Source organism: Aquarana catesbeiana, linkage group LG03 (genome assembly GCF_042186555.1).
Source record: "Aquarana catesbeiana isolate 2022-GZ linkage group LG03, ASM4218655v1, whole genome shotgun sequence".
NCBI classification, from domain to species: Eukaryota; Metazoa; Chordata; class Amphibia; order Anura; family Ranidae; genus Aquarana; species Aquarana catesbeiana.
This window is the reverse complement of record NC_133326.1, coordinates 121,135,267-121,155,176: the sequence shown is the minus strand read 5'-3', so window position 1 is coordinate 121,155,176 and position 19,910 is coordinate 121,135,267. Positions and strand designations below refer to the sequence as shown.

The following is a 19,910-nucleotide window of genomic DNA, read 5'->3' as shown; positions in this document are numbered from 1 at the left end:
TGCCCATCAATGCTGACCACTAAACTCACCTACCTGACACAAACTGACCTACCTGACATACACTGACCTACCTGACATACATACACTGACCTACCTGACCCACACTGACCTACATACACTGACCTACCTGACCCACACTGACTTACATACACTGACCTACCTGACATACACTGACCTACCTGACATACATACACTGACCTACCTGACCCACACACACTGACCTACCCAACACACACTGACCTACCCAACACACACTGACCTACCCAACACACACTGACCTACACTGACCTACCTGACATACACTGACCTACCTGACATACATACACTGACCTACCTGACCCACACTGACCTACCTGACATACACTGACCTACCTGACATACATATACTGACCTACATGACCCACACTGACCTACATACACTGACCTACCTGACATATACTAACCTACCTGACCTACACACACTGACCTAATTGACACACACTGACCTACCTGACCTACCTGACACACACTGACCTACCCGACACACACTGACCTACACTGACCTACCTGACACACACTGACCTATCTGACACACACTGACCTACCTGACCTAACTGACACACACTGACCTACCCGACACACACTGACCTACCCAACACACACTGACCTACCTGACCTACCCGACACACACACTGACCTACCTGACACACACTGACCTACCTGACATACACTGACCTACCTGACACACACTGACATACACTGACCTACCTGACATACATATACTGACCTACCTGACCTACACTGACCTACATACACTGACCTACATACACTGACCTACCTGACCCACACTGACATACACTGACCACCTGACATACATACAATGACCTACCTGACCCACACACACTGACCTACCTGACACACACTGAACCTGCCTGACCTACCCGACACACACTGACCTACCTGACACACACTGACCTACCTGACACACACTGACATACACTAACCTACCTGACATACATACACTGACCTACCTGACCCACACTGACCTACACTGACCTACATACACTGACCTACCTGACACACACTGACCTACCTGATATACATACACTGACCTACCTGACACACACTGACCTACCCAATACACACTGACCTACCCGACCTACACTGACCTACCTGACACACACTGACCTACCTGACACACACTGACATACACTGACCTACCTGACATACATACACTGATCTACCTGACCCACACTGACCTACACTGACCTACATACACTGACCTACCTGACATACACTGACCTACCTGACCCACACTGACATACACTGACCTACCTGACATACATACAATGACCTACCTGACCCACACACACTGACCTACCTGACACACACTGACCTACCCGACACACACTGACCTACCCGACACACACTGACCTACCTGACACACACTGACCTACCTGACACACACTGACATACACTGACCTACCTGACATACATACACTGACCTACCTGACCCACACTGACCTACATACACTGACCTACCTGACACACACTGACCTACCTGATATACATACACTAACCTACCTGACACACACTGACCTATCCAACACACACTGACCTACCCGACCTACACTGACCTACCTGACCTACACTGACCTAGCTGACTTACACTGACCTACCTGACACACACTGACCTACGCGACACACACTGACCTACCTGACATACACTGACCTACACACACTGACCTGGTACCTGACATACACACACTGACTAACCTACCTGACCAGGAGGAGACAGACTTCATGTGTCCAGGACCTGCAGCAGCAGCTCAGCCGTGGTGCTGGTGTGCGAGGCAGCCAGAGGAGAGGAGAGGAGGAGAGCCACCCACCGATCGATGTGGCACGGCGGCCGCATTGTAATTCCCGCCTTCTGGAGCCTTCTTCCTGTTCCAGTCACAGCGAGCTGGGAGAGGACTGAGATTGGAGGAGTGCAGGCTCTGGGAGAAGCTGGGGATGCTGCTCAGGGTGGTAGCGTCTTCTCTCTCTCTCCCTCCTGGGCTCTTCCCGGCTGCCCAGGTATCTCCCTCCCTGATGCTCTGCACTCCACGCCGCCACCGGACCAGTGGGACGCTCCAGTCCAGAAGTCGCAGGCCAGGCCCCACGAGCACTAGCGTGGAGGAGGAGAAAGTGCAATCCTCCTCCGCTTTGAATGCTTGGCAGTGTGGACACAGTGGGCAGTGATGTCAGTGGTTGCTAGCCGCTGGCGGCTATAGCAACCAGTGACCAAGAGTAGAGTCAGGTGGAGGCAGGAGCGGTGCTGGAGCTGGAGCCAGGGCTACCACGACTCAGTCCGACCCTGTCCCCTGCATTCTGGACCGGGACAAGAGACTCGGGGCTATTGGCCCCAGACTCGGGGCTGTAGCCCCAATAGCCACCCCCTAACCACGCCTCTGGTCCAAACCATTTGGTGGAGAGGGGATTATGGTGTGGGGTTGGGCTTGGCCCCTTAGTTCCAATGAAGGGAACTCTTAAGGTATTAGCACAGTATACCAGGACATTTTGGACAATTTCATGCTCCCAACTTTGTGGGAACAGTTTGGGGATGGCCCCTTCCTGTTCCAACATGACTGCGCACCAGTGCACAAAGCAAGGTCCAAAAAGACATGGATGAGCGAGTTTGGAGTGGAGGAACTTGAATGGCCTGCACAAAGTCCTGACCTCAACCTGATAGAACACCTTTGGGATGAATTAGAGCGGAGACTGTGAGCCAGACCTTCTCTTTCACATAAGTGCCTGACCTTACAAATGCGCTTCTGGAAGAATGGTCAAACATTCCCATAGACACACTCCTAAACCTTGTGGACAACCTTGCCAGAAGAGTTGAAGCTGTTATAGCTGCAAAGAGTGAGCCAACTCAATATTGAACCCTAATGACTAAGACTGGGGTGCCATTAAAGTTCATGTGCATGTAAAGGCAGGTGCCCCAATACTTTTGGCAATATAGTGTATTTCCAATCATATGACCATTAAAATAAAGGTTTAACAAATTAAGATTTCCATGAATTCATCTGTATTAGTTAATTTACTTCAGTAGCGATGTCTTGGTGAATTTGAGAGCGTCTGGCCACTTATTTGAATGACATGGAGATGAGTATCCATGCTGATCTATCACTTCTCTCTTATAACTTTCATTTCATATTCAGGGCAATGTGATTGACATAACGTAACCTTAAAGTGGAACTCCAGCCAAAAATAGCAAGATAAAAATAAATATCCCATTAAAAGATAAAATAACAAACATTTCTTTCTGCAATATTCACTCTCAATTCAGAGATTTTCCCTGCAGTGCTTTCTTTCTGCCACTAGATCTCCTCAGTCTCATAGCCCGCATCATTCCACCCACTTTCTTTGATCCCAGGTCCTGGGCCATCCCCAGCCTATGACTGGACAGAGAACAGAGAATAAGCACAGTGATGAATTCATCTTTGTCACTCTGATCTCTCCATCCCTCAGCATGCATCTTGCCAGCACATGAACTAGTTGGATTCTTGTACTATGCTCCTCATCAGTGCTGCCTATCAGTGGCCATCAGTTTTTTTTATTTCTCTAAAATTAAAAACCGCAGAGGTGATCAGATACCACCAAAATAAAGCTCTATTTGTGGGAAGAAAATGATAAAAATTTAGTTTGGGTACAGTGTTGCATGAACATGCAATTATCATTCAAAGTAAGTGCGACAGAGCTGAAAGCTAAAAATTGTCCTGGGCAGGAAGGGGGGAAAGTGGAGGGTATGGAAGTGGTTAAAAATATATATAATGCTGTATTAATGACTACAGACAGGGCCGGTGCTTGACTATTGAATGCCCTAGGCAAGAATACAACCCCCCCTCCCCCTGCCGCCTGCCTGGGTGGTGGGGAATGATGTTAGTCTTGCCTAGGGGGGTGATGATAGTCTTTCCTAGGGCGTGGGTGCCTACAGCCGGGTGCTGAACTGCTGATTGTCAGAGGCTGAGCGGACCGGGGCAGAGTGGTCATACAGACAACTGTACAGCCCTGAGATCACAGAGCACAGCCCGGCTCTGGGGGGGGGGACACATCCCACACACAGGCCAATCACTCACCTGGGGCAGCTTCTCCTCCATCCTGAGACATGGTGCCTGCCTCCTCCGCCGCCCCAGGTGAGTGATTGGCCTGTGTGTGGGATGTGTGTCCCCCCCCCCCCGAGCCAGGCTGTGCTCTGTGATCTCAGGGCTATACAGTTGTCTGTGTGACCACTCTGCCCCGGTCCGCTCAGCCTCAGCCCCCAGCTGACCACCAACCTATTATTGAGTAGGTCCCCTTTTTGCCACCAAAATGTCCCTGACCCATCAAGGCATAAACTCCACTAGAAAAAGTACCACAATGCCTCTGATGGCTTGCCATCTTCCCATAGTGCATACTGGAGCCACCGCTTCTCCAGGTAAGCGACGCACATACACCTAGCTATCCACATGAAGTAAAAGAAAACATGGTTCATCAGACCAGGTCACCTTCTTCCATTGCTCCATGGTCCAGTTGTGATGTTCACATGATCATTGTAGACGCTTTTGGCTGTGGACATTGGTCAGCATGGGCACTCTGACTTTTCTGCAGTTACACAGCCCCATATGCAACAAACTGTGTTCTGATACCTTTCTATCAAAACTAGTATTAGCATGAACTTTTTACCAATTTGAGCTACAGTAGCTCTTCTATTGGATCAAACTACATTGGCCAGCCCTCGCTCCCCACATTCCTCAGTGAGCCTTGGCTACTCATGCCCCTGTTACTGGTTCATCTGTTTTCCTTCCTTGGTCCACTTTTGGTAGGTCCTGATCACTGCAGACCAGGAACATCCTAATAGAATAGCTGTTTTGGAGTTGCTCTGACCCAGTCGTTCAGCCATTACAATTTGGCTTTTGTTAAAGTCACTCAAACTTGTGCCAGGGACAACATGTTCACTTGCTGCCCAATATATCACCACTTTGAGATGCCATTGTAATGAGAAAATCAATGTTATTCACATTACCTGTCAGTGGTCATAATATTATGGCCGATCCGTGTAATTACATTATGGTTATCATCTATGCCAGTGTGTGTTTGTGACCTATACGTTGCTATTACGATTTTTACATATTTTTTGTATTTATTTATTTTACAAGTGTATTTAGAGATCTTGGGCATGTATTGCTCTAATAGGGAGTATAAATATAGATACTAGATAGAATATATTTTTTGTTTTCTAAATATATTTTGTTCATGCTCATTTGTACCTTTATATGTTGATATTTGCATGATCTGTACTTGCAAGCTGTTACCAGCTAAAGACTGAGGTTTTATATGATATTAATAACATAGTATACTTTTATTATTTACACATTTCCTCTGCTTAACATGACACATGATATAGCACCTACAGTATATTTTAAACAAAGAAACCTGAAGACGATGCTTTTAAATGTGTATATATATATATGATTGTTGGGTACCATTATTCCCTGCTGTAGAAGAAGAGTCATGTGACTTGCAGAGGATAATCTGCACATGCGTACTGGGCTCTCAGCTGCCATCAGAACAGGAATAACAAAGGCTGGAGCAGCTGTGCCCGTGACAGCCAGAGATAACCATCTTCGGAGAGACTCATCTGGAGATATATATCTGTGAAGGATGGGTAGCCTTGTCTCAGAGACAGTCTTTACTTAAAGAAGATAGCAGATTACAGAAGAGACATCCATTAGCTGAGAGATATTCAGGAAATTCCTTGACAGCTGTCACCTGAGACCGAAATCCTGAGACTGTCATCAGCGACAGCCTGAGACCTCCAAATCTATATGCTCTCCTTTCGCTAAGACGATCGTCTGCTGTTTTACAGCACCTGCCTGCCCTTCCCAAGATCTGTCCCTCTCTCCTACACACAGTGACAGCAGCATTCGAGGTCCCTCAGTCATTCCCCCACCCTCATCCCTCCTGTTCCCCTTTCATTTCTGCTCACTCTCAGTCATCCTCCTCCCATCATTTGTTTGTGATTGGTCCTGCTCCTTTTGTCTGACAGTCCATTCTGTATTCCTCTTTACCCAGTCATCACAGCTACATATCGATATCTCTATCTATCTATCTATCTATCTATCTATCTATCTATCTATCTATCTATCTATCTATCTATCTAAACACTTGTAAATAATCGCAACAAAAATCAACATATATAGACACAAACTCCCAAAGAGAAATATCTATTTGCATTACAGCATCATACATTTATACTGAGGCCATTATTTTCTGCCCCACTGTGACAGCTTACACTGAACACACCAAAAGATGTGAGTATATAAACCAAGCTGATGTGTTTGTTTATCATGTAATCTATAAGCCTGCTTTATAATGTACTGTGCGTTTGTTTATATGTGGTTATGTTCAGGGTTGATGGTGCTTAGGATGTACAGAGGCAGCAAGAAAAAAAAAGAGAGATGGTGTCTATAGTATGGTAATGAGCACTCCTCCTTGGCTGGAAGGCCTTGATCACAACAGTTGAACAGTGGATAAGCCAGGGTTATTCACCTGTTTTATAATGCTTCTCCTGTAATAGTATGGTTGGTAACATCTTCTATATAAGTATTCTTTTTTTTTTGTAAATACCTTATTTAACTTTTTTTTTAAGTTGAAATAGGGGTACAAAAAAGAAAAAGGGGTGAATTACACATATTGTGAATCACACTGATCCATACAAAATAATGCTTGTGAAGGAATACATACAAGGACGTGCCTTCAATATGATTCGGTGTCACATTGTGTGATCATTGAGAAAGAGAAAAAGAATATGGGTAGGGGTAGATGTAAGGATAAATGAAAAAAAGGAGAGTTGTGCATCACATCAGCCAGATTGGTGGATCGTAGTGAAATAGGTTTGGGGGCTAAAAGTAGGTCTAGGGACCCACGCTGTGGGAAAATCAGTGATACTTGGAAGTTAAAGTGGTTGTAAACCTCAGACATGAAATAAGAACAAAGCATATCCCTCTATAGTGTGTACTTGTCTCAATTAAGAGCACTAAGTGTAATTTCTGTCTGCTGTCTTGTTTCTCTGCTATCAGTTCTGACAAGGTTTCCTGACACCAAGAGAAAAATGGTGAAAAGGGAGGGAGCTTGAGTAGATTGACAGCCTCAGCTCTGTTCCTGTGTGCTCTGTGAAGGGGATGTGTCCCTTCTCTCCAATCAGCTCTCAGAGCTCTCCTCACTAAGCTCTGAAGAGTGTAATTTCAGCTCTCCGTCCACTTTCCTCTGAACTCTCAGATAAGCTATAAATTCAGCACTTTGAACAGATGTAATGAAGAGAAGACTGCAGATAGACAGGTACAACTTATGTAGGAGGATTTGTTTAATCTCTGTGTGTCACCTGAGGCCAGTCACTTCACTGGGTATATGCAAGGGTTTACAACCACTTAAGGGGAATTTGTGCCAATAAAACCACATTTTCAGGAATTGTTCATTCTTGCTTTGAATTGAAAGAGTTATGCTGGCCATACACATATAGATTTTCAGACGAGAATATTTGTACGAAAATCCTTTGTACATTCGATTAGTGGATGAATGCCGTTAAAAAGTTTCACTTGCTTTCAACATTCGATTTGAAAATGAATTTAATTTCTGAATGAAAATCACATGCACTGTCCGAAAATGTGTTCCATTGAGAAAAGTTTTCTATTCCTCACCTTCAAATTTTCCTGTCACTGTGGTCAAAAATGAACGTCGATTTGACCCCACTAACGAAAATCTATACGTGTATGGCCAGCATTAGCTCTTAGCTCTATATCCTATGTATAGTATTCTTTTAGGACAGCCATTCACGCTGTCTTCTGACAATTTCTCTCTGTCTATCCACCTATGATCACTCCTGTAGTAACTTTGGTTTGTTACATTTATCTTGTTGAAAAATAAACAGAAACATAAAAAAGTGACAGCAGAAAAAAGGCAGAGAAGTCCATCGAGTCTGCCCGTTTTTTGTTTTTTTTTGTTGTTTTTCTTTTAATGCATGTTCCATATTTTTTTTTTGTTACATTTTTTATCTGAGAATAGATCTATGTTTGTTCAAAGCATGTTTGAAGCAATTTCATGAAAATTATAAGCCCAAGTTTTGACTACTCTATTCAAATAAGGCAAAATGGGGAATTTGTATGGACACACAAAATACTCTGTTTTCTGTACAGTATACAGTGGGGCAAAAAAGTATTTTGTCAGCCACCAATTGTGCAAGTTCTCCTACTTAAAAAGATGAGAGAGGCCTGTAATTGTCATCATAGGTATACCTCAACTATGAGAGACAAAATGTGGAAACAAATCCAGACAATCACATTGTCTGATTTTTGAAAAAATTGATTTGCAAATTATGGTGGAAAATAAGTATTTGGTCAATATCAAAAGTTCATCTCAATACTTTGTTATATATCCTTTGTTGGCAATGACAGAGGTCAAACGTTTTCTGTAAGTCTTCACAAGGTTGTCACACACTGTTCCTGGTATGTTGGCCCATTCCTCCATGCAGATCTCCTCTAGAGCAGTGATGTTTTGGGGCTGTTGCTGGTCAACACGGACTTTCAACTCTCTCCAAAGGTTTTCTGCAGAGAACAGCCCCAAAGCATGATGTTGCCACCTCCATGCTATACAGTAGGTATGGTGTTCTTTGGTTGCAACTCAGGATTCTCTCTCCTCCAAACACGACAAGTTGTATTTCTACCAAACAGTTCTACTTTGGTTTCATCTGACCATATGACATTCATCCAATCCTCTTCTGGATCATCCAAATGCTCTCTAGCAAACCTCAGACGGGCCCGGACATGTACTGGCTTAAGCAGGGAGACACGTCTGGTACTGCAGGATCTGAGTCCCTGGTGGCGTAGTGTGTTACTGATGGTAGCTTTTGTTACGTTGGTCCCAGCTCTCTGCAGGTCATTCACTAGGTCCCCCTGTGTGGTTCTGGGATTATTGCTAACCGTTCTCATGATCATTTTGACCCCACGGGGTGAGATCTTGCATGGAGCCCCAGAACAAGGGAGATTATCAGTGGTCTTGTATGTCTTCCATTTTCTAATTATTGCTCCCATAGTTGATTTCCTCACACCAAGCTGCTTGCCTATTGCAGATTCAGTCTTCCCAGCCTGGTGAAGGTCTACAATTTTGTTTCTGGTGTCCTTCGATAGCTCTTTGGTCTTCACAATAGTGGAGTTTGGAGTGTGACTGTTTGAGGTTGTGGACAGGTGTCTTTTATACTGATAACGAGTTCAAACAGGTGCCATTAATACAGGTAATGATTGGAGGACAGAGGAGCCTCTTAAAGAAGAAGATACAGGTCTGTGAGAGCCAGAAATCTTGCTTCTTTGTAGGTGACCAAATACTTATTTTCCACCATAATTTGCAAATAAATTCTTTCAAAAATCAGACAATGTGATTGTCTGGATTTGTTTCCACATTTTGTCTCTCATAGTTGAGGTATGTCTATGATGACAATTACACGCCTCTCTCATCGTTTTAAGTGGGAGAACATGCACAATTGGTTGGCTGACTAAATACTTTTTTCCCCACTGTATGTGACATATTAAAGTGGAACTAAACCCCCCTTTCCCCTATGGGCTATCTTAGCCTTTGTTTGATCTGCAGTTGCCATGGTGCTGCACATTTGATCAGTTATGACACCAGCCCTTTGATGGCTTGACAGTTGGGTTGACAGCACAAGCAATTGTGACAGTTATCATTCATGGCATGCCTTGAATGTAATAGTTTTGGTTGATGGGTTTTGTTCCACTTTAACTGCATACCTGTTTGATCTCCAGTGCTTTCCACTCCATTCTGTGCCATGCTGGAAACTATTGGGTCTTTTTTTCCTTTGTATTCACCTTTAATATGCAATTACCTTTTGCTTTATTACTACTGTGCATAGTTCTTCTTTGTAACTTTTTTGCTCTCTTTTTACAGGGGGCAGTGATCCCCTCAAATCGGTATCCCAGTATGCCGGTTTATTTAATAATGATAGGCCTGCTGGTACATGGGGCATTGGCCCTCCAGCCCTGAAACAGCAACAAGGTGATTCTCCACTTCAGCACAAATGGTGAGAGTTCGAAATTTTAGGAATAACAAAAATGTAATTTTCAAGAGATCTTAATTTTTCTTATTACTGCCTACTGCTATATTATCTGGAAGCCATCAATGTGCCCAGCTATGCTTTTGCATGTATATATAAAGATGTAATAACATTTCCAGTGCTATGGACATGTATCCAGTCAAAATGAACCATGCCTGTATATGCCTGTAAATTTCACTTTTACAAATATACACTAGCACTTTTTTTCACCATGTTAGCCATGGACCCAGTTCACACGGACAGCGTCCATTCAGTCTCGGCAGGGGATCCTAGACTGTTCCCCTGCTGAGTCAGACCATGACAGTATAGATTTCACATTTGTGACCTTACAATGTAAATTTTCTTCCATGGAAGATCCAAACCCACATAATCTCTCTAGGTGGGCCAATGTTAGTGGTTTTGCATTCACTTATGTGAGCCCACCTCCAGTCTGGTCAGTGAAAGCAGACTTGAATGAAAATCTTTTCCATTCAGCCAAACGGACCTGAACAGAGATGGATGGATATAGGCAGATGCAAGTCTGCTTACATACTGTACATCTGTAGAGATATGTTGTCTATTTTGATCCATGTAATCATCTATCAAAAACGGGCAGGTGCATTGCCCATGTGAAAGGGGCCATAGATAGCAGTAAAAATGTATGGGATACCTTTCACTGGCTAACTAAAAATATTTTTTTCTTAAGATATGGTTGTACCATTTATCAATGTTTATGCTATATAGAAGTTACTTTAGTGTTTAAAGATGAAGTTTAGGTATGCCAATTTTAACATGCTTCGACCAATGTAAGTATGTATGTGCCATACCTGTGGGGTCCCCATGGAAGCTGGAAATCACTGTAGAAGGCACCACTACTCCAGTGATCTCCACTAGCTTCCAAGTCCTGTGTGAGCAACTGCCCTCATGCATTGTCAACAAAGGAGGTCACTTTCTCCGGATGGGTGCCCTTTAGCAGGGCTGTCTTAATGAGAGGGAACACCTGCGCACTGCCCAGGGGCCCCAGCTGCATGAGGGGCCCCTGCACCTTCGCCAAAGAAGCTTCTCCTTGAGCCCACTCTGCCCGGAAATTGGGGGCCCCATGATGGCAATGAGAGTGATGGATACACAGGGGAGACAGGCTGGCAGCGGTGCGCCGTGCTGTGCAGAACGATACCTATTTTACAGCCAACAGGGAGGGGCGGGGCCAGAGCGCCAGTGATGCTCTGACCCTGCCCCATGCAGCTTGAATGTTCGGGACTCAGAGGCCACGGGGTAGGAGCTGGAGTGGGAGCTGCTGAGTCGGCAGCACTGAGAGCCCGCCGCAGAAGTGGCATTGTGCATGGTGTCATGGTGAGCCCAGCTGTCCAGCACTGTTTGCACCGAAGGGCTTGGAATGCCCAGAGGGATGCTCCCTCCTCCACCCCTCCTTTTGCCTGCATGACTTGATTGGTATAGGTGAGTCCTTGTCCCAGTGCTAGAGGTGGCCACACAGCCAAAAGTTTGCACTGTATCTCCACTGGAAAAGGGGGTACTACATGGATGGAATGATGGTGCTGGGGGATATCAAGGGTGTATGGGGGAAAACAATGCTAAGGGGGGATCAGGGGTGTATAGGGGGTAGCAATGCTTGGGGTACCTTGGGTGACGATAGTGCTAGAGGTATCAGGGATGTAGAGAGGCCACAGTGTAGGGGGTATCAGGGATGTAGTGGGATGTAGTCACAATACAAGGGGTATCCTGTGGTATATGGTAACAGTACTGGGGGAATATCTACTGTGCAGTGAGGGATCAGAGTGCTGGGGATGATATCTAGGGTGCAGAGAGGCATCAGAGTGCTGGGGGGATATCTGGGATGTAGAGGGGTCAGAGTGCTGGGGGGATATCTGGGGTGCAGAGAGGGATCAGAGTGCTGGAGGGTATCTAGGTTGTAGAGGGGTCAGAGTGCTGGGGGGTATCTAGGGTGTAGAGGGGTCAGAGTGCTGGGGGGATATCTGGGGTGCAGAGAGGGATCAGAGTGATGGGGGGATATCTAGGGTGTAGAGGGGTCAGAGTGCTTGGGGGATATCTAGTGTGTAGAGGGGTCAGAGTGCTGGGGGGATATCTGGGGTGTAGAGGGGTCAGAGTGCTGGGGGATATCTAGGGTGTAGAGGGGTCAGAGTGCTAGGGGGATATCTGGGGTGTAGAGGGATCAGAGTGCTGGGGAAATATCTAGGGTGCAGAGAGGCATCAGAGTGCTGGGGGGATATCTGGGATGTAGAGGGGTCAGAGTGCTGGGGGGATATCTGGGGTGCAGAGAGGGATCAGAGTGCTGGAGGGTATCTAGGTTGTAGAGGGGTCAGAGTGCTGGGGGGTATCTAGGGTGTAGAGGGGTCAGAGTGCTGGGGGTATATCTGGGGTGTAGAGGGGTCAGAGTGCTGGGGTTATATCTAGGGTGTAGAGGGGTCATAGTGCTTGGGGGATATCTGGGGTGTAGAGGGGTCAGAGTGCTGGGGATATCTAGGGTGTAGAGGGGTCAGAGTGCTGGGGGATATCTAGGATGTAGAGGGGTCAGAGTTCTCGAGGGGATATCTGGGGTGTAGAGGGGTCAGAGTGCTGGGGGGATATCTGTGGTGTAGAGGGGTCAGAGTGCTGGGGGGGATATCTGTGGTGTAGAGGGGTCAGAGTGCTGGGGGGGATATCTGGGGTGTAGAGGGATCAGAATGCTGGGGGGATATCTAGGGTATAGAGGGGTCAGAGTGCTGGGGGATATCTGGGGTGCAGAGAGGAATAAGAGTGCTGGAGGGTATCTAGGTTGTAGAGGGGTCAGAGTGCTGGGGGGTATCTAGGGTGTAGAGGGGTCAGAGTGCTTGGGGGAGATCTGGGGTGTAGAGGGATCAGAGTGCTGGGGAAATATCTAGGGTGCAGAGAGGCATCAGAGTGCTGGGGGGATATCTGGGATGTAGAGGGGTCAGAGTGCTGGGGGGATATCTGGGGTGCAGAGAGGGATCAGAGTGCTGGAGGGTATCTAGGTTGTAGAGGGGTCAGAGTGCTGGGGGGTATCTAGGGTGTAGAGGGGTCAGAGTGCTGGGGGTATATCTGGGGTGTAGAGGGGTCAGAGTGCTGGGGTTATATCTAGGGTGTAGAGGGGTCATAGTGCTTGGGGGATATCTGGGGTGTAGAGGGGTCAGAGTGCTGGGGATATCTAGGGTGTAGAGCGGTCAGAGTGCTGGGGGATATCTAGGATGTAGAGGGGTCAGAGTTCTCGAGGGGATATCTGGGGTGTAGAGGGGTCAGAGTGCTGGGGGGATATCTGTGGTGTAGAGGGGTCAGAGTGCTGGGGGGGATATCTGTGGTGTAGAGGGGTCAGAGTGCTGGGGGGGATATCTGGGGTGTAGAGGGATCAGAATGCTGGGGGGGATATCTAGGGTATAGAGGGGTCAGAGTGCTGGGGGATATCTGGGGTGCAGAGAGGAATAAGAGTGCTGGAGGGTATCTAGGTTGTAGAGGGGTCAGAGTGCTGGGGGGTATCTAGGGTGTAGAGGGGTCAGAGTGCTTGGGGGAGATCTGGGGTGTAGAGTGGTCAGAGTGCTGAGGGGATATCTGGGATGTAGAGGGATCAGGGTGCTGGGGGGATATCTGTGGTGTAGAGGGGTCAGAGTGCTGGGGGGATATCTGGGGTGTAGAGGGGTCAGAGTGCTGGGGGGATATCTGGGGTGTAGAGGGGTCAGAGTGCTGGGGGGATATCTAGGGTGTGGAGGGGTCAGAGTGCTGGGGGGATATCTAGGGTGTAGAGGGGTCAGAGTGCTGGGGGGATATCTGGGGTGTAGAGGGGTCAGAGTGCTGGGGGCATATCTGGAGTGTAGAGGGTTCAGAGTGCTGTGGGGATATCTAGGGTGTAGAGGGGTCAGAGTGCTGGGGGGATATCTGGGGTGTAGAGGGGTCAGAGTGCTGGGGGGGTATCTAGGGTGTAGAGGGGTCAGAGTGCTGGGGGGATATCTGGGGTGTAAAGGGGTCAGAGTGCTGGGGGGATATCTAGGGTGTAGAGGGGTCAGAGTGCTGGGGAGATATCTGGGGTGGAGAGGGGTCAGAGTGCTGGAGGGATATCTAGGGTGTAGAGGGGTCAGAGTTCTTGGGGGATATTTGGTGTGTAGAGGGGTCAGAGTGCTGGGGTGTAGAGTCAGAGTGCTGGGGGGATATCTAGGGTGTAGAGGGGTCAGAGTGCTGGGTGTAGAGGAGTCAGAGTGCTGGGGGGATATCTAGGGTGTAGAGGGGTCAGAGTGCTGGGGGGTTATCTAGGGTATAGAGGGGTCAGAGTTCTTGGGGGATATCTGGGGTGTAGAGGGGTCAGAATGCTGGGGGGGTATCTGGGTTGTAGAGGGGTCAGAGTGCTAGGGGGATATCTGGGGTGTAGAGGGGTCAGAGTGCTGGGGGGATATCTAGGGTGTAGAGGGGTCAGAGTGCTGGGAGGATATCTGGGAAGTAGAGGGATCAGAGTGCTGGGGGGATATCTGTGATGTAGAGGGGTCAGAGTGCTGGGGGGATAGCGTGCTGGGGGGGGGTATCTGTGGTGTAGAGGGGTCAGAGTGCTGGGGGGACATCTGGGGTGTAGAGGGATCAACGTGCTGGGGGGATATCTAGGATGTAGAGGTGTCAGAGTGCTAGGGGGATATCTGGGGTGTAGAGGGGTCAGAGTGCTGGGGGATATCTAGGATGTAGAGGGCTCAGAGTACTGGGGGGATATCTGTGGTGTAGAGGGGTCGGAGTGCTGGGGGATATCTAGGTTGTAGAGGGGTTAGAGTGCTGAGGGGGATATCTGGGGTGTAGAGGGGTCAGAGTGCTGTTGGTATATCTGGGATGTAGAGGGGTCAGAGTGCTGGGGGGATATCTGGGATGTAGATAGGTCAGAGTGCTGGGGAGTTATTTATTTGGGGTTGAGAATCCAGGGGTGTGGAGGTGGTAACAAGATAACAATGGTAGGGGGAAACCTGGTGTGTGTGTGTGTGTGTTGGGGGGGGGGGGGGGTTGGGTGGAGTTAGGAGTGAGTGCTGGATGTACATAAGATGTAGAGGGGTTACAATGTTGGGGGCATCTGAGGCCCTGTCAGGCTGGATGGTGCCTCATGATTTTTTTTGGCGGTCGTGTCTATACTTGTTACAACTGTTCTGAGCATCAATCTAGCAGATATATTATATGCACAGGACAGCTTTGTTACTTTATGTATGTAGTATTTTCCCACTGTCTCTTTGCTGTACAGAATGATTGTTCATGTAGTCAAGCGGAACTCCACCCAAAAGGGGAAGCTCCACTTGTCTGCCTCCTACCTACTTGATGTCTATTTACCTGCGCTGTCTCCATTGTAGGGGCCCCAGAGCATTACTTTGCCCAGGGGCCCATGATGCTATTAAGACGACCCTGCCCTTTAGGGAACACTTTGCATTCTCTCAGTAAATACGTGTTCTCTGACTGGATGAGGTGAATAGATAGGGCGGTTACCTCAACCAATCAGAGACAAACACCTCCCTGTCTCTTCATCCATCATACATAGAGGAGAGTGGTTCTGTAGTTTAGCTGGAAAAGCTGATAACATTGTTTGAGATTTCAGTTCAGTGCAGAGAAAGTGAAAGGACACTGGATTTATATCAGGATCCGAAAGTATTTTTATGTGCTTGTAGAAAATGTACTTAGCCTGAAAAAAGAAAAATGAATGCAGCCACCACATCTAAGGATTAGTGAGCAGCTATGTATTAAATTTTTGGTTTTAGGTTTAGATATACTTTAGGCTTGTTTTACCAATCTATGTACAGTATATCACAAAGTGAGTACACCTCTAACATTTTTGTAAATATTTTATTATATCTTTTCACGTGACACTTGCTACAATGTAAAGTAGTGAGTGTACAGCTTGTATAACAGTGTAAATTTGCTGTCCCCTCAAAATAACTCAACACACAGCCATTAATGTCTAAACTGCTGGCAACAAAAGTGAATACCTCCCCTAAGTGTAAATGTCCAAATTGGGCCCAATTAGCCATCTTCCCTCCCCGTGTCATGTGACTCGTTGGGGTTACAAGGTCTAAGGTGTGAATGGGGAGCATGTGTGTTAAATTTTGTGACATACTGGTCACTGGAGGTTCAACATGGCACCTCATGGCAAAGAACTCTCTGAGATTCTGAAAAAATGAATTGTTGCTCTACATAAAGATGGCCTAGGTTATAAGAAGATTGCCAAAACCCTGAAACTGAGCAGCAGCACAGTGGCCAAGACCATACAGTGGTTTAACAGGACAGGTTCCACTCAGAACAGGCCTCGCCATGGTCGACCAAAGACGTTGAGTGCACATGCTCAGCGTCATATCCAGAGGTTGTTTTTGGGAAATAGACGCATGAATGCTGCCAGCATTGCTGCAGAGGTTGAAGGGGTGCAGGGTCAGCCTGTCAGTGCTCAGACCATACGCCGCACGCTGCATCAAATTGGTCTGCATGGCTGTCATCCCAGAAGGAAGCTTCTTCTAAAGATGATGCACAAGAAAGCCCACAAACAGTTTGCTGAAGACAAGCAGACTAAGGACATGGATTACTGGAACCATGTACTGTGGTCTGATGAGACAAAGATAAACTTATTTGGTTCAGATGGTGTCAAGCGTGTGTGGCAGCAACCAGGTGAGGAGTACAAAGACAAGTGTGTCTTGCCTACAGTCAAGCATGGTAGTGGGAGCGCAAGGTCTCTAGCATCCACCAGCGCCGTGATGTCGTCATGGAGGAGTGGAGGAGGACTCCAGTGGCAACCTGTGAAGCTCTGGTGAATGCCCAAGCGGGTTAAGGCAGTGCTAGAAAGTAATAGTGGCCACACAAAATATTGACACTTTGGGCCCAATTTGGACATTTTCACTTAGGGATGTACTCACTTTTGTTACCAGCAGTTTGGACATTAATGGCTGTGTGTTGAGTTATTTTGAGGGGACAGCAAATTTACAGTTATACAAGCTGTACACTCACTACTTTACATTGTAGAAAAGTGTAATTTCTTCAGTGTTGTCACATGAAAAAACATAATAAAATATTTACAAAAATATTTACTCACTTTTGTGAGATACTGTATGTTTGATATTTTATGGTTTGTTTAGAAAGTATTTGAAATGAAGTTTTATGTGAACTTGGTGAGATGGAGGAGATATCAAAGGCAGCAATAGCTGCTTGAGGTGAAACTAATTTAAAGTGCACATTCATATTCTGTAGTGTAAGCAGCATTTAGTAGGCATGGGGTCCTGGGTTATCAAGATTTGGTAACATCAGTATGTCATTTTTAATGATAGAAAATTTGCGTTTTGAGTTTTTGAAAAAAAAAAAGATGATTGTCATCTGATTCATAAAACTCTCAGGATTGGTCAGGGGTTGGCTTGTCTTTTGGTACTGCAGTCCTTAACAGGCCTGACTTAACAGACCTGACTGACATCTGTCAGTGACTTCTGCACACAGAAGGTTTTTTTTACCTTCATGCATAGAATGCATAAAGGTAAAAAAAAAAACCTGTGCCTTTACAGCCCCTTTAATTGCTGGTGTTGCCTGCAGTGCAAATAATGAAACGGCGGCCACTACACACAAATGTCTATATTTTTAAAGTGGAAGACTGATTTTGCTATGGTCAGATTTTTGTAAACTCCTCACTGCAATCTTACAAGTACCTTAAGGGAATCTGTTGGCAGAGATGAGGTTGTGGTTTTGTTCTGGTTTAGACCAAAGTAGGATCCGGTCTGAACTTTTTGCCTGTTCAAGGAACAGATGAAATAAAAGGGATGTTTGCCTGCCCACTGAGGCTCTGGCTGAAGTGGGAAGTCATACATTTAGCAACGGTATTTCTAATGCTGCTGAATGGGGCAGCTTCCTGCTCAGGGCTCCTGGTTGCTAGGTGGCTTAGAACCCGTAAATTTCATTTTCCTGACAGTTTTTCTTTTTTAAACGCCATAGGGACCACCCCAAATGTCCCTCAAAATACATAACACACCCTTAAGGGAGTGATTTGTGGTTTGGGGGGTCTCCCATGCTATTTGTTTAAAAATCGCTTGCCTTGAAAATTTCCATAATTCATTTTAAATATTCCCATTGGCTTCAATGAGGTTCAGTGAACTGTGAAACTGTGAGTTGCTTTGCCAACCTCCCTACCTGTTGGCATACTCCTTTATAACAGCTTATGCCCCGTACACACGGTCGGACTTTGTTCGGACATTCCGACAACAAAATCCTAGGATTTTTTCCGACGGATGTTGGCTCAAACTTGTCTTGCATACACACGGTCACACAAAGTTGTCGGAAAATCCGATCGTTCTGAACGCGGTGACGTAAAACACGTACGTCGGGACTATAAACGGGGCAGTGGCCAATAGCTTTCATCTCTTTATTTATTCTGAGCATGCGTGGCACTTTGTCCGTCGGATTTGTGTACACACGATCTGAATTTCCGACAACGGATTTTGTTGTCGGAAAATTTTATATCCTGCTCTCAAACTTTGTGTGTCGGAAAATCCGATGGAAAATGTGTGATGGAGCCTACACACGGTCGGAATTTCCGACAACAAGGTCCTATCACACATTTTCCGTCGGAAAATCCGACCGTGTGTACGGGGCAATAGTCAGTCATTGACACAGAACACACAAGCATCCAGTGACATGTTAGAACACTTGAGCTCATAGGCGTGTGCAGCCTATTGCATTAGGGTGTGCACCCTAAAGCTCAAGCACACATACGTGTGTATATGTATGTATGTGTGTATATATATATTCAAAAGTATTGTGACACCTGCCTTTACACGCACATGAACTATAATGCCGTCTTAGTCCATAGGGTTCAGTATTGAGTTGGCCCACCCTTTGCAGTTATAACAGCTTCAACTCTTTTGGGAAGGCTGTCCACAAGGTTTAGGAGTGTGTCTATGGGAATGTTTGACCATTCTTCCAGAAGGGCATTTGTGAGGTCAGGCGCTGATGTTGGACAAGAAGACCTGGCTCGCAGTCTCCACTCAAATTCATCCCAAAGGTGTTCTATTGGGTTGAGGTCAGGACTCTGTGCAGATCAGTCAAGTTCCTCCACCCCAAACTCGCTCATCCATTTCTTTATGGACCTTGCTATGTGCACTGGTGCAAATCATTTGGTGGAGGGGGGATTATGGTGTGGGATTGTTTTTCAGGGGTTGAACTTGGCCCCTTAGTTCCAGTGAAGGGAACTCTTAAGGCATCAGCATACCAAGACATTTTGGACAATTTCATGCTCCCAACTTTGTGGGAACAGTTTGGGGATGGCCCCTTCCTGTGCCAACTTGACTGCGCACCAGTGCACAGAGCATAAAGACATGAACTTAGCAGGGGTGGTGGGAAATTATCTTCAAGTGCAATAATTCACATTATAACTGTAACTAAAACATATACAATTAAGTGTAACACTCTAAAAAATAAAAATTCCAAAGTGCTATAATGGTGTGAACCTCCCATCTAAAAAGTTGCTGCACTTGAAGGTAATTTGTATTGCAATTATCTGTAGAAGGGTTTCCACCATCCCTGCTAAGGCAGCACTGATGGGCACTAATAGGCTGCACTGATTGGCAGCACTGATTGGCAGCACTGATTGGCAGCATTGATGGGCACAAATTGGTAGCACTGATGTGCACTGACAGGTGGCACTGATACACAGCACTGATTGGCACTGATAGGCTGCACTAATGGGCACTGATTGTCAGCACTGGCACTGATAGGCGGCACTGATGGGCACTGATTTGCATCACTGATGGGCTCTGATTGGTAGCATTTATGGGCACTGATAGGCTCTGATTCGCAGCAC

General features: G+C 46.4%; 1 protein-coding gene across 5 annotated transcripts in view; it reads left to right on the top strand.

The window, feature by feature from the left end:
• The window catches only part of PARP6 (poly(ADP-ribose) polymerase family member 6), a 143,050-nt gene that overhangs the window by 33,980 nt on the left and 89,160 nt on the right, over nucleotides 1-19,910 (top strand). For 4 of the 5 annotated variants that reach the window (XM_073619099.1, XM_073619103.1, XM_073619102.1 and 1 more), the window contains exons 1-2: nucleotides 5,521-6,314; nucleotides 9,958-10,090. In XM_073619099.1, coding sequence (XP_073475200.1) covers nucleotides 10,088-10,090 — 3 coding nt within the window. In that variant the 5' untranslated portion in view covers nucleotides 5,521-6,314; nucleotides 9,958-10,087. Of the gene's footprint in view, nucleotides 1-5,520; nucleotides 6,315-9,957; nucleotides 10,091-19,910 lie in introns of those variants that run through there. The other variant, XM_073619101.1, reaches the window with a different exon arrangement.